Source organism: Alternaria arborescens (assembly GCF_004154835.1).
Source record: "Alternaria arborescens strain FERA 675 chromosome Unknown contig_33, whole genome shotgun sequence".
NCBI lineage: Eukaryota > Fungi > Ascomycota > Dothideomycetes > Pleosporales > Pleosporaceae > Alternaria > Alternaria arborescens.
Window position 1 is genome coordinate 207,192 of NW_021167888.1, and position 18,959 is coordinate 226,150.

The following is an 18,959-nucleotide window of genomic DNA, read 5'->3' on the forward strand; positions in this document are numbered from 1 at the left end:
CACATCAACGCCATGGCCGAGTCCGCGTCCCCCATTGGCATTGCCAACGTACGTGTCCCCTCTGCCACAGCTATGCCTTCAATTCGTATACTAACATGCATCGCAGCTGCCAAACCAGAGGTACTATCAACAGAGCGGACACGCAAGCATCAGGCCCTAACGTAGCACAGGCACAAGATTGTTGCGAAGCGCGGTGCTGCCTTCACCATAATGGTACGAACGTTGTCTCTATCAAAATTCATAATCAGTCTAACCTTCGCAGGTTGCTGGCGAGTCGGGTCTCGGAAAGACTACCTTCATCAACACCCTCTTCTCCACCACCATCAAGAACTATGCCGACCACAAGCGACGACACCACAAGCAGATGGACAAGACTGTCGAGATTGAGATCACCAAGGCTGAGCTCGAGGAGAAGTTCTTCAAGGGTAGGCAGAGCACCATTGGACTGCCCGTCTCCTTCAACTAACACCCCCCAGTCCGCCTTACTGTTATCGACACCCCTGGTTTCGGTGACTACGTCAACAACCGCGACTCGTGGCAACCCATCATCGAGTTCCTCGACGACCAGCACGAGTCGTACATGCTGCAAGAGCAACAACCGCGCCGCTCTGATAAGATCGATCTCCGTGTTCACGCCTGCTTGTACTTCATCCGCCCCACCGGCCACACCTTGAAGCCCCTTGACATTGAGGTCATGAAGAAGCTATGCACACGCGTCAACCTGATCCCGGTTGTAGCCAAGGCCGACACATTGAGCCCAACAGACCTGGCCAGATTCAAGGCGAGGGTAAGACGATCCGCCTAGATAGCATGAGCAGATACTGACCGCTATTAGGTGCGCCAAGTGATCGATGCTCAGGGCATCAAGATCTACACTCCCCCGCTCGAGGACGACGACGCTGCCGCCATGCAGCACGCACGCGGCCTCATCGACGCCATGCCTTTCTCCGTTATCGGTTCTGAGAAGGACGTTCAGACCAACGACGGCCGTACCGTCAAGGGTCGCCAATACGCCTGGGGTGTTGCCGAAGTCGAGAACGAGGAGCACTGCGACTTCAAGAAGCTCCGCGCCATCCTCATCCGAACCCACATGCTTGACCTTATTCACACCACCGAGGAGAACCACTACGAGGCCTACCGCGCCGGCCAGATGGAGACAAGGAAGTTTGGCGAGGCGCGCCCAAGGAAGCTGGACAACCCCAAGTTCAAGGAGGAGGAAGAGGCGCTCCGCAAGCGTTTCACCGAACAGGTCAAGGTTGAGGAGCAGCGCTTCAGGCAGTGGGAGCAGAAGCTCATTGCTGAGCGCGACCGCCTCAACAAGGACCTCGAGGCTAGTCACGCGGAGATCAAGCGTCTTGAGGGCGAGGTGGACAACCTCCAGGGCAGCATCAACCGCTCTCACGGTCGTCGTTAGACGCACCCTTTGGCGTTGGTGGCATTGCACGAACAGAGATGGTGCAGTGATTCAGCATGGTCGCACTAATTCTCCACATTCTTCCTTCAAGATTCCCCTTCTGTTTCCGTATCTTCGGTTCTCATATGTCTGTAATGTCGCGCCGCTATGGGGACACTGTAGGCGACGCGTATCTGGGCTTGGGCTAAACAGCATGTCACAGCTTATAGTTCTATAACTTGGTATTAATCTATTATGAAGACCGCTGGTCACTAAATCTTGCTCATGGGTATATGTGATGTTTGAGTAGCTAAACTTGGAGTCCACCAAACACCCTATCCAATTCCTCGCCTTCTTTAGCCTTGCTCTCCGCTTGCGGATCTAGATCCATGAGATTCTGCACCGGCGCTTGGTCTTCCTTCTTCGCTCCTCCGCCACTCTCCTCTGGCTTCAGTATATGTACACCACTATCTAACCAGCCCGGCGCAACTCTTCTCTTCTCCGCAAGATCCTCCTTCTGCCTCCGCTCCTCCCACTGCGCCAATGTCTTCCTCGCGTCGGCCTCTAGCTTAGACAAGTGTTCTTGTAGTGCGACACATGACGTGAGAATCTGGTCTGGGTGCGCTGACGTGCCGGATGAAGACATGACGTATGCGGGTTTCGACGCGTTGGACCCGTCTTGTTGCTGTTGGGACAGGATCGAGGGAGGAAGCGTCGAAGGTAGGGTTACGTAGGAGTATGGCAAGGGGACCGAGGTAGGGAGGGAGAGGAAGGGGGAGAGTGTCAAGGGAACTTGGGCGAGGAGAGGATGTGGGTCTGTGGATTGAAAACGTTAGCATGGGGGTTTCTGAGACGTTGTGGTAGTTGTGGTAGAGGGGATGTAGGAAGATGGTATGCGATGCGCCGTGCCAGCCAGACTGTATGAGACGATGTCAAGGTCTCGTAGCCTCACTCGACAGTTCTTGCAGCCACAAACTAGGTTTCAAATCGCGTGCCTGCGCGCCTGTTCTGGCTACACACATGCATCGTAACGCAGCGGATGTGCATTGTCGCGGGAAGGTCTGGAGAACAACTCACGTTCGTCATGCATATCCAATAGGACTGTGCGCGTGTGTGTGGAATCTGGCCAAAATTTGCCGAAGTAGCAGTACTCAATTGTATAGGGCGTATATTTGGCTATTGCAAGTGTGATGGGTCGTGAATCTGCGGGGTATGCTGATGTCGTCGGGGTTTGGGGCGTATGGATGTGGAGCTGCGATTGTTGGTGGGGAAGCTGGGCGGAGCTGCTGATGCAGGTACCAGACTTGGAAACAACGATCACGCATGATGCACGTGAGATTCATCTCGGACGCTTGTGGGGTGCATACACGAATGCTTCATTTAGGTATTGGTCTGTTTTTTTTTTCGGATTGATGCAGATGTTATTCTTGAGTCTTGGACGGGTTCAAACTATCGTCATATGCATTTACATCTCATCTATTCATCGAAATTACAACAGCGTCCTGAAATATGGATTCATGCGTGAAGCGAGACACCATATGACTGATAATCTCACTTGTTTACCTAATCTTCGCAGAGCAGGTGAACGGCCTCGGTCCTGGGATGGTATAGCTTGTCGGTTTCGGCCAGTAGAGCTGAAACTTGATGCCTGGATCAGTCGCTTTGTATGCACCCGGGAAGCTGACTGTAGCCGGACTGGCAGTACCACCTCCTGTTACGTTTATCTGGGCACATTCCATGTAGAGTTGAGCACCCGGGTAATTACTCGCAGCATGGAGAGCGATAAGTTCGGCTCGGAGGAGGTATCTGAGAAGGACTGTGTCAGCCAGAACTTCATGACAACTTTTGGCAGAAGAGATTGGAAGAGAAAGGTGCGACTTACTGTCCACTCGGAATGCAAGACGGAAGTACAAAGTCTACTAGACCCTTGTTGTTGTAAAGCCTCGTAACTGCCCACTCGCCATTGGCATCCATACCATCCTCGTAGATCTTGAACCACTTGAGTCCCGTCACTGTGGTAGACAAAGCATCATCGACTTTGGCGAGATAAACCATAATGGGGCCTAGATGACCGGGGTCGATGGGATCTGACTTATCCGTCTCAGGTTTAGAATCAAGCGTGTGGTGCCACTCGGCAGTGAGCTTGTCTCCGGCTTTGACCTAGCATGTTGTAAGCCGAAGCCATGTGGCGTAGCTTGCTTATTGCGAAACCGACATACATTGATGATGTCTTTGGGAAGAGGCGTTCTGTAGGGGTTTATGCTGTATGTGGGTCAATATAGCGCTTGACCTTGCGCTTTGTTATGATTTACCCGCCATTACATATGACATCGTTAGACGTTACGTCTTGAATTGGTCTGAAAACCGAATGAGTTGCGATTCAGAACATGATTGTGGGGCACATTACCCGTCGTAGGTCTGTGTGTCGTGCTGTTAGGAGGCGATTAGTAGGAAAGTTGTTACGAGCATGCTCACCGGCACCCGGATTCCTTTGGTATGTCCTTGCCCCACGCCGTTGACGTGCAATTGAGTGAAGATTGTATGCGCCGATGCGCTAGCTGACAAGAAACAAGTGACCACAGAGACCTTCATAGTGTAAATCGTTGCCCAAGATCACAATGCTGTTCACAACTACGACGGCGAATCTTCCTATATGGTATCATGGTGTACTGTTTTCTGAGTTGTCCAAATGGAACACGGAGCCATTGTCCAAAGCTGGTTGGGGACTCGGCTTCGGCACGTGTGCGACTGGCGATGGAGGCGTGTGACCAGGAGTCCTTTATTTCTCAATATACTTTGCCCGCTGCAGTGCATTTATGGAAAAGTGTGCATAGGACACGTGCTTTACGGATTTTCAATGCATAGAATCCTCGGCAATTACCAAATAGGTAACGGGCGCCAACGTAGTCACGGATCGACTGTATAACTTGAGCCGGCGGTTGGATGGAAGAACCACAGTGTTAATTACAGGAGGAAGGATACGACCGAGGTATGCCGCGACATCATGGCAGATAGTCTTGGGATCTGTGAAGCGAAAGAAGAAATGGCTAATATAATAGATTGTGTGTTACTGGTCTGGTCGAGTGTTTCAATTAATGAAACGTGCGCATCTTGTCGTTCTGCGAAGGAGGCTTGGAAGCCGTCCTTCATTTTGGGGCAGCCTCACGGAACATGCGAGGAGAAGCCGGTACCGAGAAGGATGTGGCGGTTGCACGAGATCAGAGGCACTGACTTGTTAATATTCCCGAAGACTCTGATGGTGCAGACGTTGTATTCGAAGAGGCTGATGCAAGACGGAAGCGCGAAAGTGATGGTTTGTCACATCCGCCACTAGACGTTTGTGGGGAAAGCTGGACCCCGAACGGGTAAGGGGCGCATGGCTGACGGCGAGCAAGTCGCAATCCCGGCTTCTATCAATCTACATCAATCAATCCACCCATGCCGCCTGTAGTTTGTACATATTAACGACTAACCTTGAATCTCGGCCAGATCACCTTAGTTTCGAAACAACCAATGACGATGCTGCCCACGGTAATCACGCCCTCAGTTAGGCTCACCCTGGCCAGCGCGCGTCTCCCGTACCTGGTTGAAGGCGTAGTTCTGCCGCCTCCGGAAGGAAGTTTCCCAGGTGGTGGCTTGGCTATTGGTCTCAACCCCATACGCGACGGCTTCTGCGAAGCAGTCTAGGATAAAGTCGAGATGTATATAACGCGTCCACACCCTGGCATAGCTATAGAAAGCACAGCTTTCACTTGCCCTTGTCAAGCTCTCTCATCTTCGACGTGCTGGTAACAAGTCTCCAAGATGAAGACTACTTCTTTCGTTCGAGCGGCTTCGCTGCTATCCTCTCTTTTCGCTCCTGTCGCTCTTGCGCAGGAGAAGTTCACCCACGAAGGCACCGGGATTGAGTTCTGGCGCCAGGTAGTCAGTGACTCCCAGACAGCAGGTGGTTTTGAATGGGGTTGGGTATTGCCCGGAGAGCCCACAGGCGCCAACGACGAGTACATCGGTTACATCAAGGGGTCACTTGAAGCGAACAGGCAGGGATGGTCTGGTGTCAGTCACGCTGGCGGCATGCCCAACTCTCTTCTGCTCGTTGCATGGCCGGAGACTGATGCCGTCAAGACCAAGTTCGTCTGGGCAGGTGGTTATGTTGCTCCTGATGACTACACCGGCAACGCGACTTTGAGCCAGATCTTCCACTCGGTCACCGACACACACTTCGAGATTGTGTACCGATGCGAGCACTGCTGGGTCTGGAACCAAGGCGGCGCTGAAGGCTCTCAACTTCCCACTACCGAAGTCAATGTCATCGGTTGGGCCCAGCACGACAAGATCTATGACGGCACATGGGTCTTCCACAACAAGGGACAGTCTCAGTTCGGTGCTCCCACGGCGGATGCAAGGAATGCGAAATACTCTGACTATGTCAAGCTGGTAGGTGGCCAGCCTTCTGGTGCACCCACGCCCACCCTATCGGGTCAGCCATCAGCCACCCCCACTCCAACTACACCAGTCAAGTGCGTCGGATCTCCTGCTCCTTCAGGCTCATTCGACTACATCGTCATCGGTGGTGGTGCTGGAGGTATCCCCGTAGCGGACAAACTCTCTGAGTCTGGCAAGAGCGTCCTCATGCTCGAGAAGGGACCGCCATCTCTCGCTCGTTTTGGCGGAAAGATGGGTCCTGATTGGGCTACTAGCAACAACCTGACCCGTTTCGACATTCCCGGTCTCTGCAACCAGATCTGGGTTGACTCCGCAGGTGTTGCTTGCACTGATATTGACCAAATGGCTGGCTGTGTTCTTGGCGGAGGTTCTGCTGTCAACGCTGCGCTTTGGTGGAAGCCGGTCGACATCGATTTCGACTACCAATTCCCCGCCGGCTGGAAGTCAGCTGATGTGAAGGGCGCGATCGACCGTGTGTTCAAGCGCATCCCTGGTACCGACACTCCTTCCGTCGACGGCAAGCGTTACAAGCAGGAAGGTTTCGATGTCCTGTCTGGTGCGCTTGGTGCAGATGGCTGGAAGAGCGTCGTTGCAAACAACCAACAGAACCAGAAGAACCGCACATACTCTCACTCTCCGTTTATGTACGACAACGGTCAGAGGCAGGGACCTCTCGGTACCTACATGGTCTCTGCGCTGGCGAGGAAGAACTTTAAGCTCTGGACAAACACCATGGCTCGACGAATCGTTCGCTCTGGCGGAGCAGCTACCGGTGTTGAGCTCGAGAGCGGTGTCGGTGGTACTGGTTACTGCGGTACCGTGAACCTCAACCCTGGAGGTCGTGTCATTGTTTCTGGTGGAGCTTTCGGATCCTCGAAGGTTCTCTTCCGCAGTGGCATTGGACCAAAGGATCAGTTGAACGTTGTGAAGAACAGCGCCCTCGATGGCTCGACGATGATCGGAGAGTCTGACTGGATCAACCTCCCCGTCGGCCAAAACCTGAACGACCACGTCAACACCGACCTTGTCATCAAGCACCCCAATATCTCTTTCTACGACTTTTACAAGGCGTGGGATGCCCCTATCGAGGCTGACAAGGACCTGTACCTTGGCAAGCGCTCTGGTATTCTTGCTCAGTCTGCTCCCAACATCGGCCCTCTTGCTTGGGAAGTCATCACTGGAAGTGATGGTATTGACCGATCGATCCAGTGGACTGCTCGCGTTGAAGGTCCCGGCGCCAACGACACTCACCACCTCACCATCAGCCAGTACCTTGGCCATGGCTCTACTTCGCGTGGTACGCTTTCAATCAACGGTGCTCTCAACGTCTATGTCAGCAAAGCACCCTACCTTCAGAACGAAGCCGACACCGGTGTGGTTGTTGCAGGTATCAAGAGCATGATGAAGGCCATCAAAAAGAACCCGGCAATCGAGTTTCAAGTACCTCCTGAGGGCACGACGGTCGAGGCATACGTTGCCAGCCTTCCCAAAACCCCAGCTGCCCGTCGCGCCAATCACTGGATTGGTACCGCGAAGATCGGAACCGATAGCGGTCTCACCGGTGGAACCTCTGTCGTAGACTTGAACACCCAGGTGTACGGAACCCAGAACATCCACGTAGTTGACGCTTCTCTGTTCCCCGGGTAAGCTCTATCCTACCAATTTTCAATCATCTTCAAACTAACATAGCACAGCCACATCTTCACCAACCCTACATCCTACATCGTCGTCCTTGCAGAACATGCCGCTGCTAAGATTCTTGCACTTGGTGCAAGCAGTGGAGGTGGTAAGCCTTCGTCGTCCATGCAGTCATCTGCAGCCTCCGCTAAGCCCACTTCCTCGAAGGCGCCAATTAAGTCGTCAACTGTATCTGTGAAGCCGTCATCAACGGCGAAGCCAACTACTATCAAGACATCCACAGCACCAGCGCCTACTCCCACCAAGGTGGCTAACGCCTGGGAACAGTAAGTACTTGGAACACTACCATCTACAAAACGTTTACTAACATCTCATCAGATGTGGGGGTAAGGGCTACACAGGTCCAACATCTTGTGTCAGTGGATACAAGTGCGCGGTCAACAACGACTACTTCTCTCAGTGCATTCCCAACTAAGGGACGCGAAACTATTATCTAGCCTCGTTTTGGGACACATTGCATCTGGGGCATCTTCTTTGTACATACTTTAGCTTCAGTGTATATCACTCGCTCTTCCTGCATCTTCCGCTACTGAATACCTGCTCTGTGAACCGGCCAATTAACACGTGTAGCACTTATAGTGACCGATGTGGCATAGCGCACGTCTTATCTTGCCCCGCTTCAGTTGATCTTTCGCTATCGCCATTCGTCTCAACTCAACACCTTTCTGCGCGTTTTGATCTTTTCGCTGTCGTTGAACAAATTGGTGTAGCTTGGTCTGTATATATCTTGTGAAAAGTTGTACATGCGCAATGTCGTCGAACTGCCCAGCCACCTCTGCCAAGCGCGATGACGCGTCGACAAACGTGACGGAATTGATCCATGGACGACTTCAAAGTAGCCCCAAAGAAGACTGGGATCGATTATTGAAGTGTTGGGGCTATGACGATTGCGGTGATTGTCACCGAAGTGAAGGTCATTGTGGCTGGTGTGCGATTGTACGTACGCATTTTGTTCATCTTCCTTTTAGCCATGAAGTCGTAGCAGGCTGTGAGCAGAACCGATCTCATTCATGACGTCGAATAATACTTCCATATCCTATGGTTCACTCTGTAGAGAAATTTACATGTCTAGAATGTTGCGAGACATTACTGAACTCTGGCAACAGTCGTCAACATGCCTTCCGCTGCCCACAGATTCCCTGTCAAAAGCGTTCCCTCTCCTCACACCCATCCGCTACGACTCGATATGTGCTCTACGTTCCGAGCGTTTCGAGCTCCGTACTTCTGGATTAGGCTGTCAAGTATCCACAATCACATTCTTGACGTCCATAGTGACGATTTTCTCTACTCTACTTGGTGTCTTGGTGCTATACGGTCTCGTAAAATGTATCAAGTTGGCTGGGCTAGGTACTAGGGGAAGCAGAGGCGGTTATGTGATATTTGAGGACAGTAGTGAGGATATCTGGGTGAGAAAGAGTGAGGGATGGGGGATGTGGTGGCGGCGGATGAGCGGCAAACCGAAAGAGTTCGAGATTGAGGAGGTAGATGAAGGGACAAGAAAGAGGGGGTTCTTCTGGTGGAACACAAGGGATGCTGAGATGAGGCCGCTGCTCCAGTGATCATACACTACATTATCTTGTCAGGTGCAAGCTGTCTTGGTCGACATTAGCCGTCCAGTGAGCTTTTTCCAGCTTTCCTATGCTCCGCGTGGACAATTGACATGTCTCTCTCACTTTACCGACGCGTTTGCTTCGCTGGATACGTCATAATACTGACTTATATGGAACCTCAACTCTCCCGTCTTTCACCTCTTATCTTCAGTTAGACCGACTTTACCTGCTCTCACCAGAATACGCGTCCAAGCTCTGGTGCGTCAAGGACATATAAACCATCTAGCTGCGGACTCGACCTACTCTCTCCACCGCAATCCTCCACAAATCCATCGGTTCCCCATTCTCAGACAACATACAACAACAACACATCTACAACAGTTCAAACTAGCAACGATGTCTCGATTCCACCAACGCGGACGTCCAGACTCGGTCGCTCCATGGGCGTCGAGCTCGTATAGCGAGAGTGACGGTGAAGATCATTCTCGTGAAGCTGCACTTACGCCACCGAGCTCCGATGAGCACTCATTGCCTTCAAAGATCGGTCGTCGCACCGTCGGCCAGATCGTTGAAGCGATCAACCTGTGCATTACATCCTTGGAAGCATTCACTCACGATGACCCAGCCTATGTTCAACTCAATGAGCTCCTCGGTCTCCTCAATAATGAGTACATGGTATCTGTGCACAAGAGCGACCACGAATCTGCCCAGAGTCACGGCCTCGTGGGTGACTTTCTTCAAGAGTGGTTCGATCACGACCAACAAGACCACGGTGAACACTATGACGGATCTCCAGAAGCCAGCGACAAAACTCGCAAGATCATGAGGTCTTGCGCGCCCACCGGAAGCATTGGTGGATCTTTCGTTAGTATTGCCTCGGAACTGGGCAATATCTGCTCCCCAGCTAAGAAACTCGACCAGGACGTAGGAGACATGTACGGTCAACACTCGGAGTCCCATGTGCCTCGCCTTCGTAACTCCGAGACTCAGTCTTCACCCTACGCAGATGATGTTGTCCCTCTCCTGGTGGGAGACCACATCGTCCCCTCTACTGAACAGGATCGCGGTCAGGGCGCAGAGGGATTTGAGAAGAAGTGGAGCACTGTGAAAGCCAATACTGCAGACACGAAGTCAAATACTGCAAATACAGTCCGCTCTCCTCTCCGAATGGAGGAACGAGACTCTTACTGGCATTTGTTCAATGCTTACGCTGTGGAAGAGGCGAAAGATCGAGAGGCAGAACAGCGAGTTTCTCCTAAGCTCAAGAGTTTCGACGAGGTCCACCGCCAGCTGCGTGATCAGGACATGCTACCACCCTACAAGTATGTCGCCGCTGCATCACCAGCTGATAACGCAACCGATAACAAGAAGCCGGCTGCTACTAAACTGTATCGTAATCAAGAACGCCTTGGTATAGTTCATGACAATCTCAGCAGATCCGACCCTAAGATCGTTCCCGTTGTCGCTGAGTCAGGCCACCCTACGAAAGCATCCGACGTCAAGACGGCCACTGGCTTTGCATCTCCCCACAATCCTATCGCGCCGGACGATTCTATGGTCGATGAGTTTCTGGAGGTCGCCAACAACAGCTTCACCCGCGAAGAAGCATTTGAGATTCTCCGCATGTGTGGCGCGAATTTGGTTGCGGCTGTCTCCGTGTACCGTAACGCCATGGGTCCTGAACATCTTCGACAGATGCTGAGGGCTTGGCTCGCCCCGCTTGAGAACGCCGAATTCAGAACAGCGGCTCGGTTTTATACGGAGAACGTCGATAATCAAGGAAAGCCATGGGGTGTTTCGTCGGAGAAAGAAGTTGGCATCGAGGGAGATGAAGGCCAGCCTACTCCGTCACTTATGAGCGTGAGGGAGGCATTTGCGTTCCTTGGTCTGGAAGCCTACAACTCTGTTGACTTTGACCTCTTACAGAAGATGTTCGAACATTATCTTCCCTGGGTGGAAGGCATCCCCGAAGAACGACAACAGCTTCAACAGGCTTACGACACCGTTTTCCAGCACCAAAACGACAACGATTGCTGGAAGCTGTGTCCTGTTCCGCGGACTAAGGTGATGGACGAAGAGCTCATGAAATGGAAGAATGAAGACGCAAAGATTGATTGGGTTGCCATCGCCGACGCACTGGGTTTGACAGTTCCACAGTGTAGGGTCCGCTTCAAGGCCCTTAAGCCAGTGAAATCAAGTTCCAGCGAACCAAAGGAGCGCAAGGTCAAAGAACAACATCAAAAGGAAACAGTCAAGGCAACCTCCGTCCGCACAGCCACACCCGAGCTTGGAGTATGGAGTACTTGTTGCCCGGGAAACGAGAGCCCAGCTGATCATCATTACTGTCAGAAGTGTGGTATGAAGTACTGCGATGATTTCGGCCACGAATGTGAGGCAGACCGAGCCGCATTTGGTGGTGACCATCCTGCATGGGGTTCCGTTGCTACACCCACCGACACTGCAAAGCCTAAACCCCCCATTCCTACTGCCTATACCGTTACCTACTGGGCCACCATCGAATCGGGTGATGAGAGGGTTAATATTCCCGTCGACAGCAGCAACATCTCTGGTCTTGAGAAGTCCATCATCGAAGACAGTGCTGAGATGAAGAAGGTGTGGAAGTGGATTCAGGAGAAGAGTCTCAGTGATAAGGTCGGACTACAAGACGCTTTCGATCTGGCCAAAGACATGTACGGCAAAGACGAAGACGAGGAGCCGGTTATTGAAAAGCCCATGCCTGCCGAAGATACCTCACGTGCTTGCAGTCGTAGCTCAGTTCGAGAGTGGGGCGTTCCAGAGACATTTCAGCCTAGTTTCGTCTAGAGCATTATATCTCCAGGCTCGAGTTTCACCACATCATGAAAGGTTTGCTTGCGATTCGCGTTCTGTTCTTGATTTCTCCTTTGTTCGGGGTCGCATATATGGATGAGCCCACAGTGAAAGGCCTTGGATATGCCGCATGATAAAAACTGTGCGATCTGCAAATTCTGCTTTAGCATGTATAGCACGATGAGGTACTCTGATTAGTGGAATTAACGTGTATAAAACTTTGTAAACATATCTGTCGGCATTCAGTGATGTATCATCTCCCGGTATCTTTACGCCTAGGTGAGCATCGGACCACTCACACAGAGCTCATGATGTTTCCAGAGAGTTGCCTGAGATGTATTGTAAATTACCGCCGGGTGCAGAGGCTGCATGTACTTAGGTGTTCATGATGCCGGCTAGCCCCACACTCTATTCGCATATTAAAGCCTATGCAGGTTCGTCCGCGATGAACGCAAATTGTAATTGGTATTGCATACTATTTTCAACGGCAGTTCAAGCTTTCGAAAAGTCTGTAAGTTCATAAAGCTTGAAGGAATGCGATTAACAACACCCTAACATAACGATTTCTGTACGCTTGCTTCACTGCTAGAGACACCTCACACAATGCGCTCTTTAATCCTTCTCAGCGCATCATTGCTATTTCCTCTTGCCATGAGTGCATGCGAACGCGAATTTCTCGCTGCCTTCACATCACTTTATCTGAATGCGCAGACTGTCGGCAATTCATCCCTCCTCACCAACTACATGCTACAAAACTATACCTACTCCGAAAATTTTACTCCCGCCAATCTCTCAGCCTCAACATCCATCTTAAACAAACCGCTTAACAGCACCAATTCGCGCGTTTTTCTAGATCCGTATCTTTGCAGCGCCTTCACCGAGATCATTGTACCGGAGCCGAGCCATCCATATGTTCTTGGCGTGCGCATCGAGGGGAATGGGAAGTACGTAACGAAGATGGAGACTCTGGTTAGCGATGAGGGAGATTGGCTGTTTAATGCTACAGGTACAGCCTACTGGAACAGCAAAGAAAGCTGGACGCCTATCCCGCTCGCAGACCGGGATACCCGCGATGTCATCAAAGCAGCTGGTGATGCGTATTTCAACCGCTTTGGCAACGTCAACATCACTGTTCCCTTTGGCACGCCGTGTGCCAGGCTCGAGGGAGGTGCGTACACCGACACTAATATGACAAATGGAGAAACATGTCATCTGGGTCTGCCGAGCAATGTGTATGTTCAGGATCGACGGTATGTGGTTGATGTAGAGATGGGTAGTGTCAACATCTATCTGGGCTTTCCAGGATTGGACAGGGCGAGCGAGACGCCGGCGCCGGATAGCCATACTTTCCGCGTTGAGAAGGGCAAAATCAGATATGTGCATACTATCTCAACATGCGAGCATCCAGGCTGTGGGTTGAATGGCACGTACATACCAATCGGTGGGGGCAAGAAGGGAGCGAGAGGTGTTGCTACTACTAGACTTCGATCGATGAAACGTGGAATGTAAGAAGGCAACCATATCGGTTGAAAACCTGTTGATGTAGCTGCTATCCCCTAGTATGCTATTCTATACTCGTACCTTTAGATTCGGTCCCGTGATACTCCACCGTCCCACTACCAAAATACAGCTCCCCAGTAACACTGCAGTCCCAGCGAACACCTGCGCACTTAGATAGCCTCCTCCGTTACTTTGTATCAGCGCGCCAGCGATTGGCGGCCCAATGAAAGTGCCCAGTCCGACGATCGCGAGGCCTTGACCATTTCTCGTGCCCACTTTGCTCATGTCCTTTGTCAGTGTAGTCATCGCAGCTGGGAAGATACCCTGGAAGCCCGCAACGAAGAAACCATAGCACACAGCCCAAGCGTAAAGGCTAGCCTCGCTCTTGACCAGAGGCCAGAAGTACAGGACAAAAGCGGAAACGAAACAAAAGGGTATGAGAATATTGTATGGCCCAGTATATTTGTCAGCGAAGTATGAGGGCACGAGACGACCAAGGACACCCACACCGTTGAGCACTAAGAGAACGTTGATGGAGGTACCGTATGGTAAGTCGAGAATATCGACTGCGAAGGAGGAGATGTAATAGAAGGCGAAGTACTGTCCGAGAGCAATGAGGAAGACTCCAATCAGGAACACGCTGTATGGCAGCTCTCCGAAAGCACTAAGTTCAAGAACCGGACCAGACTTCCTCGGAGGTAGTCTTGGTTTCAGCAGCGAGCAGTAACATGTCCCTATGGCCAACATCATGAACCCCATGACCCTGACTGTCCAGGGAAAGCCGATTTTAGGAAGAAGCTGTCGCGCGATGGTCGGATATACCAACCCACCGGTTGCGCTACCTGAAGCCATGATTGCCAGCGCCACACTCCGGTTCTTCGCAAAGTATGTGCTGACGAGTCCCAGGACGGGAGCAAACTGCATACCGTTCCCCAGTCCATTCATGACACCCTGCGCAAGGAAGAATTGCCAGTACTTTGTGCATAGACTGGTCATGAACATTCCTAGACATGAGACGAGCATGCCAGGTATGACAGACCAGTAGAAGTATCCTGCGTCAAACAACCGACCTGTCAACATGCCTAGCGAGAAATGTCCCAGCATTTGAAAGCTTCCGATCCAGGATACGGCTGATGGCTCAAGGCCTAGATCGAGCGTGTAGTGTTGTTGAAAGACTCCGAACGTGGCAATCATGCCCCATGTATTGAATATCACGAAGTGACCCATGAATGCCTGTATCCAAGCTTTGGTCCCTCCATCGGGCGGTGGTCCAGGATCGATGACGGACGCATTCGAACGAGCGGTAATGGTCTTTGCAAGCCCAACGACCGACTTCTTTGTACGAGAAGCGTGAGACATGTGTGTTGGTATTCTTGCAATCTCCTCCTCTTCATTTCGCGACGCCGTTCTTGAGGGTACTTTTATTGATGCGTACGATGCGTCATGGTTGCGTTCGGAGTGCGCTTGTCCGAACTCCGATGTTGTTGCTTTCTCGATATCGCGATTGGTATCCATGTTATTGTGGAAACAGATACTAGCAGCTGCCTGAATAGCGAGGAATACCGAGAGGCAGAGCTCCCAAGACGTGATGTGGCTGGTGAGTGGATATTCGAAAGAAACCCATCCTTCGGTGTTTTATCCGACGGTCAACCGTCTTTTCCACATATCATCCCCACTCGCCGGCCGCGGAAGCTAGTTGGGGTCCGATACTCCCTTTGGACTGGGTAATGAATCCATCTGCACGACGTGTGCCAGACACCCAATTGCGAGGCTTCCCCTAGGAAGACGGGGAAAGCTCATGGTCGCTTCCCCAAAATTCGGCGTTCTCACCGCATTGGTAATCTACACGCTAGGCCATGTTTGGAGTCATGCTGTCGATCTTTAAACTAGCGCCCGTCGGCTCTCACAAAATGTTGCCGTACAACACCACAATCTACATCATGTTATTGGTAAGCTTCGTAGTACATACCGTCAAAGCTCTGGTGCCTACTTTTTCGCAAGATATTCTAAGTTTTTTCATGCATCTAAGTATCTAGTCAGTACTACTGGGCCTGTGTTCGCCTTGTTTGACCGCTTGACCTTCTCCTTGCGATATTGCCACTAGATAAGCAACTTTATCCGACATCATACGTACCCGGCTACCAAATCATGAGTCAATCTGCATACTTAGATGGATAGTTCAATATAGGCTGAACAGACACAGTAGTAACAATGATAGTAGTACCTGCGTATTGAATCTTCGGAGTGAGAGGAATAAGTGTGTATGGAGAGGGCTCCGCTGTTTAAAAGATGCACCAGCGACGATTTGCGTCACCAACAGCGATATGAAGCTAGATACAAACTCCCGAAAGCGCACTGGTTTTGATGGATACGTTTTCAATCCGCACTATCATCTCTACCTTCTCCTAAATAGGCCTTCAAACTCCTCATTGGACAAAGATGAACACGTTTCAAGTAAAGACATCTTTAGCATCCTCACATATCTATTACAGAACTTGAAGCACCTTGCGGATGTTGATGATTACGTCCTGATGAATGTTCTTTTTGAACTTCCCTTGGAACCGACAACAACCAAGGTGGAGGACTAGGAGAGAAGAAGAGGGAGAATAGTCAGCAGTACACAGAGCATTTTGATATTTTGATGGAAACGAGACAGTAGCATATGTTGGTCTTCAGAACATACACCGGGCAGCAGTGCGATACATATGACTCTAATGGAATGGAATTCGATGATGTACATCTCTCCAAACATGCTTCAGATTCCCTCAGTTTATGCCTTCAAATGCTCCTCAAACAGCTTTTTCTGCTTCTCCCACTCCTTCCTAAGCTTCTTCACCCTTCCTTTCGCCACGTCAGCGCCATCTTTATCCTTGGTTGGCATACCATCCTCATCCCACGCACTGTACTCCTCCGTCCTGAACATATCCTTCGGGTTGATCTTAGCTTGTTCCGCAAGCTTAGCCTTCTTCTCCGCCTCCTCACGTTCGCGCTTGAGCTTTGCTTCGGCCTTTTGACGAGCGATTTCCTCCTTCTGGGAGCGCGCTGCTTGCAGCTCGGCATCGACGGGGCGGACCATGGCAGGAGCGTTCTCACGATCTTCAAGATAGATACCAAGATCCCAGAGGTGCGTGTCGCGCAGCTGGTCGCACAAGTCGAGGTAGTCCTTTGCCGGCGCTTGCTTCTTCGCCAAGTTTTGTAGGGATTCTTGGAAGGTTGAGAGTACTTCGGCATATGGGAGTGCTTCGATGTCTTGCTGTTTTGCGGGGGTATGCTGTTCGATGATGGAGTCCAACTTTTCATTGAGGTCACCAGCGATGGCATGTTGCCGGACCTGATCGCGTTCTCGCGAGACAGCGTATACGTGCTCCTTAGCAGCAGCAGGAATATCAATGCCAGCCCAGCCGATACCGCCGTCCCATGGGTCGGCTGAACCGTCCAGACCGAATACCCGGACCATTCGAGTGATGTAGCGAGCGACGTCGAAGGACACGTCATCGGACAGTCCAGCCTTGTCGGCTGAATTGTAGTCTGTGATAAGACTAGATATGGCACGCATAGCTGTAGGCGTGTCGAAAGAGTCGGCTAGCGCACTAGATTGAGTGTCAGTGGGAGCTGTAGAGATCACTGAGATTTGAGCCTTACCTGTGAACCTTCTCTTTCGCAACTTCAAAAGACTTCTTAACTTTCTCGTCTTCCGCGCCTGTTGAGCTGATGTTTGGGTGAACCTCAAGATCCCGAATCTTGTAGAAGAAGTTTGTCACATAGCTCTCCCAAGACGAACCCGACTTTCGCATATCTGGTGTGATCTCGATACCGTCATGCCAGCCTCCAAGGAGGAAGATGATACGTAAACTTCTGGCATTCCAGTCGCCGCGGCTCAAGGCTTCTCGAATTGTCGTGAAGTTCTTCAAGCTCTTTGACATCTTGGATCCTGAAATGGACAGATGACCCATGTGAAGGAAGTAGTTTACCCACTGGGAACCGCCGTCTTTTTGCCAGTAGGCCTCTGACTGTGCGAGCTCATTGTCGTGATGGGGAAAGCAAAGATCGATACCTCCGCTGTGGATGTCCATCTGTTCGCCCAATACGGCTGAAGCCATAACGGAGCACTCGATATGCCATCCTGGTCGACCAGGACCCCATGGGCTCTTCCACGCTGGCTCTCCCGGTTTAGAAGACTTCCATAGAGCAAAGTCGGAGTCGTTGCGCTTCTCAGATGTCTTAACTGTTGACAGGGCACCTTCGCCATCTGCTTGCAGGTTCGTGTCACCCCTGTTCCATGGTTCAAGGCGTGCGTAGTGGTTGCCCTTTCTCTTCTCGAAACTCTCAATATCGAAGTAGACAGATCCGTCCGATGTGCTGTAGGCCATGCCGTTCTTGATGATCTTGTCTACGAAAGCAACAATGTCGTCGCCGTACTCAGTGACGCGGGTGACAACATCTGGGTCTAAAACATTGAGTGCGCGCATATCCTCGTTGAAGCGTGCCTCGTACTTCTTGGTGAGTGTGGTGAAGACTGAGTGATCACTGGCGTCGATAGTTGAGCCATAGAGTGAGTCGAGGTATGGTAATAGGACGTCCTCGGCGCCAGCATAGAAGATCTCAATGTCTTCGGGTGTGGTCTTCGATGGAGCAAGCAACGATGTTACTGCTGTGCTAGCCGTTCGGAGATGCATCTTGATCTTCGCCTCCTTGTCGCCTGGCGGGCCAACGCCGTCGACAGACTTGCCTTGGATAACGTTGGCATACTTCTCTGCAGAATCGCTGTTGAAGCTGCCAATAGTAACGTCCGGATTGAGTAAGGGTAGGTTTTTCTTAACATATGCGTCGAAGGCTTTGATGGTAGTGTTGATAACTTCCTCCGTCACCTTTGGGTTGTCGGCCTTGAACTTTCCAAGGAGATATTGCTGGCGCCCGCGCAGAATGATTTTGTCATCAACGTCTGTGATGTTCTGGACGAACTTCAGCTTGTAGCCGTAATAGTGAGCCAGAATTCTTCGTAGGATGTCGTTTGTGACGTAGTTTCGAGCATGCCCCAAGTGCGCATCGTCGTAGACTGTAGGACCGCAGCTATACCACTTCACTTCCTTGCCTTCGGGATCAATGGGTACAAAGTCATTCTTTGATCTGGTCAAAGAATTCCAGACTTTCAATTTGGCTGGACTTGAGCCTTCGGGTTGCTTCCATGGAGGTTGGGTGCGCGCCGGTGTTGCCATGTTGGCTGCTAGCCTTGGCGATATCTGACTTCGATATATTTGGCTGCAGGTGGTTTTCGAAAGTAGAAGTGGGGAAGGCGATTTGATGGTGCGGGACAAGGACCGGAAAGCAAGTACCATCAATGTGGCGGTAAACGGAACTGTAAGGAGTGACAGGAAGTAGTGCTTGTAGTAAGGCCAGGTGTTAGTTCAGATGCGGCTTACGGTGAGTCAGTAAGTGAAGTTCTGGTCACGTCTTGTTGGTGGTGTCTCGATGAGCAATAAGAATCCCTGTCGTAAAAGCCTTGGCGCCCCCCTCCAATGGCAATCTCGAAAGCTCCCCGCTGA

The 18,959-nt window shown here is 51.3% G+C and overlaps 8 protein-coding genes across 8 annotated transcripts; 4 read left to right on the forward strand and 4 right to left on the reverse strand.

Moving 5' to 3' along the window:
- Window positions 1-12: 12 nt before the first annotated feature.
- Window positions 13-1,414, forward strand: AA0111_g10263 (Septin; the record flags this gene model as incomplete). The annotated part of the gene is made up of 6 exons (XM_028643993.1): window positions 13-48; window positions 107-120; window positions 171-213; window positions 263-425; window positions 477-787; window positions 836-1,414. The coding sequence occupies 6 exons, from the start codon at window positions 13-15 to the stop codon at window positions 1,412-1,414; spliced, it is 1,146 nt and encodes a 381-aa protein (XP_028502142.1).
- A 289-nt stretch (window positions 1,415-1,703) lies between these two features.
- Window positions 1,704-2,039, reverse strand: AA0111_g10264 (hypothetical protein; the record flags this gene model as incomplete). The annotated part of the gene is made up of 1 exon (XM_028643994.1): window positions 1,704-2,039. The coding sequence occupies one exon, from the start codon at window positions 2,037-2,039 to the stop codon at window positions 1,704-1,706; it is 336 nt and encodes a 111-aa protein (XP_028502147.1).
- Window positions 2,040-2,952: 913 nt separating this feature from the next.
- AA0111_g10265 (hypothetical protein) lies at window positions 2,953-3,985 on the reverse strand (the record flags this gene model as incomplete). The annotated part of the gene is made up of 6 exons (XM_028643995.1): window positions 2,953-3,199; window positions 3,276-3,553; window positions 3,613-3,655; window positions 3,706-3,750; window positions 3,801-3,823; window positions 3,869-3,985. 6 exons carry the CDS (start codon window positions 3,983-3,985, stop codon window positions 2,953-2,955), a joined length of 753 nt encoding a protein of 250 aa, XP_028502148.1.
- A 1,212-nt stretch (window positions 3,986-5,197) lies between these two features.
- On the forward strand, window positions 5,198-7,952 carry AA0111_g10266 (Cellobiose dehydrogenase; the record flags this gene model as incomplete). Its single annotated transcript, XM_028643996.1, has 3 exons — window positions 5,198-7,482; window positions 7,534-7,803; window positions 7,856-7,952. 3 exons carry the CDS (start codon window positions 5,198-5,200, stop codon window positions 7,950-7,952), a joined length of 2,652 nt encoding a protein of 883 aa, XP_028502145.1.
- A 1,531-nt stretch (window positions 7,953-9,483) lies between these two features.
- On the forward strand, window positions 9,484-11,910 carry AA0111_g10267 (hypothetical protein; the record flags this gene model as incomplete). Its single annotated transcript, XM_028643997.1, has 1 exon — window positions 9,484-11,910. One exon carries the CDS (start codon window positions 9,484-9,486, stop codon window positions 11,908-11,910), a length of 2,427 nt encoding a protein of 808 aa, XP_028502146.1.
- Window positions 11,911-12,519: 609 nt separating this feature from the next.
- Window positions 12,520-13,425, forward strand: AA0111_g10268 (hypothetical protein; the record flags this gene model as incomplete). Its single annotated transcript, XM_028643998.1, has 1 exon — window positions 12,520-13,425. The coding sequence occupies one exon, from the start codon at window positions 12,520-12,522 to the stop codon at window positions 13,423-13,425; it is 906 nt and encodes a 301-aa protein (XP_028502139.1).
- A 60-nt stretch (window positions 13,426-13,485) lies between these two features.
- On the reverse strand, window positions 13,486-14,931 carry AA0111_g10269 (hypothetical protein; the record flags this gene model as incomplete). Its single annotated transcript, XM_028643999.1, has 1 exon — window positions 13,486-14,931. One exon carries the CDS (start codon window positions 14,929-14,931, stop codon window positions 13,486-13,488), a length of 1,446 nt encoding a protein of 481 aa, XP_028502140.1.
- A 1,255-nt stretch (window positions 14,932-16,186) lies between these two features.
- Window positions 16,187-18,632, reverse strand: AA0111_g10270 (Cysteine--tRNA ligase; the record flags this gene model as incomplete). Its single annotated transcript, XM_028644001.1, has 2 exons — window positions 16,187-17,006; window positions 17,059-18,632. 2 exons carry the CDS (start codon window positions 18,630-18,632, stop codon window positions 16,187-16,189), a joined length of 2,394 nt encoding a protein of 797 aa, XP_028502199.1.
- Between the last annotated feature and the right edge of the window lie 327 nt (window positions 18,633-18,959).